This window comes from Labrus mixtus, chromosome 22 (assembly GCF_963584025.1).
Source record: "Labrus mixtus chromosome 22, fLabMix1.1, whole genome shotgun sequence".
NCBI lineage: Eukaryota > Metazoa > Chordata > Actinopteri > Labriformes > Labridae > Labrus > Labrus mixtus.
The window spans coordinates 21738998-21741497 of record NC_083633.1 but is presented as its reverse complement, the minus strand read 5'-3'; the positions used below and the strand labels follow the sequence as shown (position 1 = coordinate 21741497).

At 48.4% G+C, this 2500-nt stretch overlaps 1 protein-coding gene across 1 annotated transcript in view; it reads left to right on the top strand.

The window, feature by feature from the left end:
- dyrk2 (dual-specificity tyrosine-(Y)-phosphorylation regulated kinase 2) overlaps positions 1–2500 on the top strand; it is a 12825-nt gene that overhangs the window by 8655 nt on the left and 1670 nt on the right. The window contains exons 3-6 of the mRNA XM_061029714.1: positions 497–836; positions 1161–1324; positions 1862–2251; positions 2331–2421. Coding sequence (XP_060885697.1) covers positions 497–836; positions 1161–1324; positions 1862–2251; positions 2331–2421 — 985 coding nt within the window. The remainder of the gene's footprint in view (positions 1–496; positions 837–1160; positions 1325–1861; positions 2252–2330; positions 2422–2500) is intronic.

Below are 2500 nucleotides of genomic sequence, written 5' to 3'. Positions count from 1 at the left end.
GGGGACAAAGTGAAGAGAGCAGCTCACCTGTCTGCAGTGAACAGAGCAGCTCACCTGTCTGCAGTGAACAGAGCAGCTCACCTGTCTGCAGTGAACAGAGCAGCTCACCTGTCTGCAGCCCCACAAAGTGATTCATCAATAAATCAATGAGTCAGAAGTAAACGAGAAATCTGCTCGAGTCGTTCAGAAACTTCTGATGTTTGAAAAATAAATGAATTTGTCTCAAACTAAAAACAGGGCGGCTGCGGGTCAGTGGGTAGAGTCGTTGCTCTCAAGCAGAAGGTTGAGGGTTCGATCCCCAGCTGAGCAACATGTCCGATGTGTCCTTGGACACTTAACCCTGCGTGCTTCAGTGGCGGTGTATGAATACTTACTCTCTGATGTCGTCTCTTTGAATAAAAGCGTCCGCTAAGTAAATTGTAAAAAAAAGAAAAGGGATCATGTTCGTCTCTCTGCTGTCTTTGTCTCTCGGCTGATCTTGTGTCCCCCCCCTCAGGGAGGCTCTAAAGCCGCCATGTCGGACGCCGTTCAGCTGTCGTCTCAGTCCCAGGTCCACGTCACGCAGCTCTACGAGGAGAACAGCAACAAGCGGCCGGTCCTCACCTCCCAACCCAATGGCCTGGCTCCTCCCCTCAGCGCCACGCGGCCCGGCCTGCCGCTGCCCGACCGCCAGCCCTCCGAGACCCCCCACCACTGCCGGCAGGGCAGCGCCGCCTCCAACAAGTCGACAGACAGCAAGCCAAAGCCCAGCACGCTGTCCCCCGAGCAGGCCATGAAGCAGTTCATGTCCAAGATGTCGTCGTTCGAGCACCACGAGGTCTTCAGCTACCCCGAGGGTGAGCGCCGTTCATTTCTCTAAATACACCTTCAATAGAATACAATGACTTTAATGATCCCAAACTGGGAAATTGTGCTGTTACAGCAAATAAAACAATATAAGAGTAGATACATAAATAAACACTTAGAATATTAAGAATAAGAAGAGATTTATACATCAAGGATTTAACTTAACATTCTTACTTAATTATTTATTAAATACAACATTTATTCAGACTTGTCAACTGAATGTAAAAATACTTGCTGGAGGTAAGAGATGTAATGAAATAAATAATAATAATAAAGAATATGTAAAGAGATGATGGCGTTCTTCTTCTCCTCAGTGTTTTTTGTTGGTCCCAATGCCAAGAAGAGGTCAGGGGTGATGGGCGGAGCCAACAACGGCGGCTATGACGACGATCAGGGATCCTACATCCACGTTCCACACGACCACGTCTCATACCGCTACGAAGTCCTGAAGGTCATCGGAAAGGGCAGTTTTGGACAGGTACGCACCCCAGAGCGCTCAGCCAGAAGAAGAGTCTTTAAAGTCTTTATACACTTAAATATAAATCAAGTATCTCCTCTGAAAATAACTCTGAGAGTCATGACTGTCTACAATGGGTGTAACACCCGAGTCCCACTGTCTGTGATGTTTTCAGAGTTTTCAGAGTCCTATCTTCACTTTGTTTACATCGCCCGGACGGCCGGCTGACTCCTCCCCTCGTGTATAAAAGTAGTTTAATTGAGGGACTAGAGAAAAGAAGAATAACATACTGTACTCACTGCTTAACTGTGTTTCTAGATCACGCTCATTTCAGGTAAATTTACATGCAGTGTGAAGATACGAGCATAATAAAGATCGCTAGCATTAGCATGCTAACACAACAATGCAGTTGTTTTGGTTTCATGCTGGTGCTCAAGGGCGACACCTGCTGGATCAAAACATCACATATAAAGCTTTTAAAGTAAAGAAAGGTGCAGCTTTAAGAAACGGTCCGTCAGATAAATGTAATGTTATCCTTATGCCCTCCCCCCCCTGCAGGTAGTGAAGGCCTTTGACCACAAGTCTCAGACCCACGTGGCTCTGAAGATGGTCCGCAACGAGAAGCGCTTCCACCGGCAGGCGGCGGAGGAGATCCGCATCCTGGAGCACCTGAGGAAGCAGGACAAGGACTCGAGCATGAACGTGATCCACATGCTGGAGAACTTCACCTTCAGGAACCACATCTGCATGACCTTCGAGCTCCTCAGCATGAACCTGTACGAGCTCATCAAGAAGAACAAGTTCCAGGGCTTCAGCCTCCCGCTGGTCAGGAAGTTCGCCCACTCCATCCTGCAGTGTCTGGACTCGCTGCACAAGAACCGCATCATCCACTGCGACCTCAAACCTGAGAACATTTTACTGAAGCAGCAGGGACGCAGCGGCATCAAGGTAGGGCAGAAGAGTCCGGGTCTGGGTCTCTGAAAGCTTCCTGATCCGTCTCTTAAACATTCTCTCCCTCTCTCTTCAGGTCATAGATTTTGGTTCCAGCTGTTACGAACATCAAAGAGTTTACACCTACATCCAGTCCAGGTTCTACAGAGCGCCAGAGGTCATTCTGGGTAAGTCGAGGCGACCGCTGGTTGCTGACGCTGGTTTCAGATCCATGGGAGCGTTTCTGCAGACTTGACTAAACTTCAT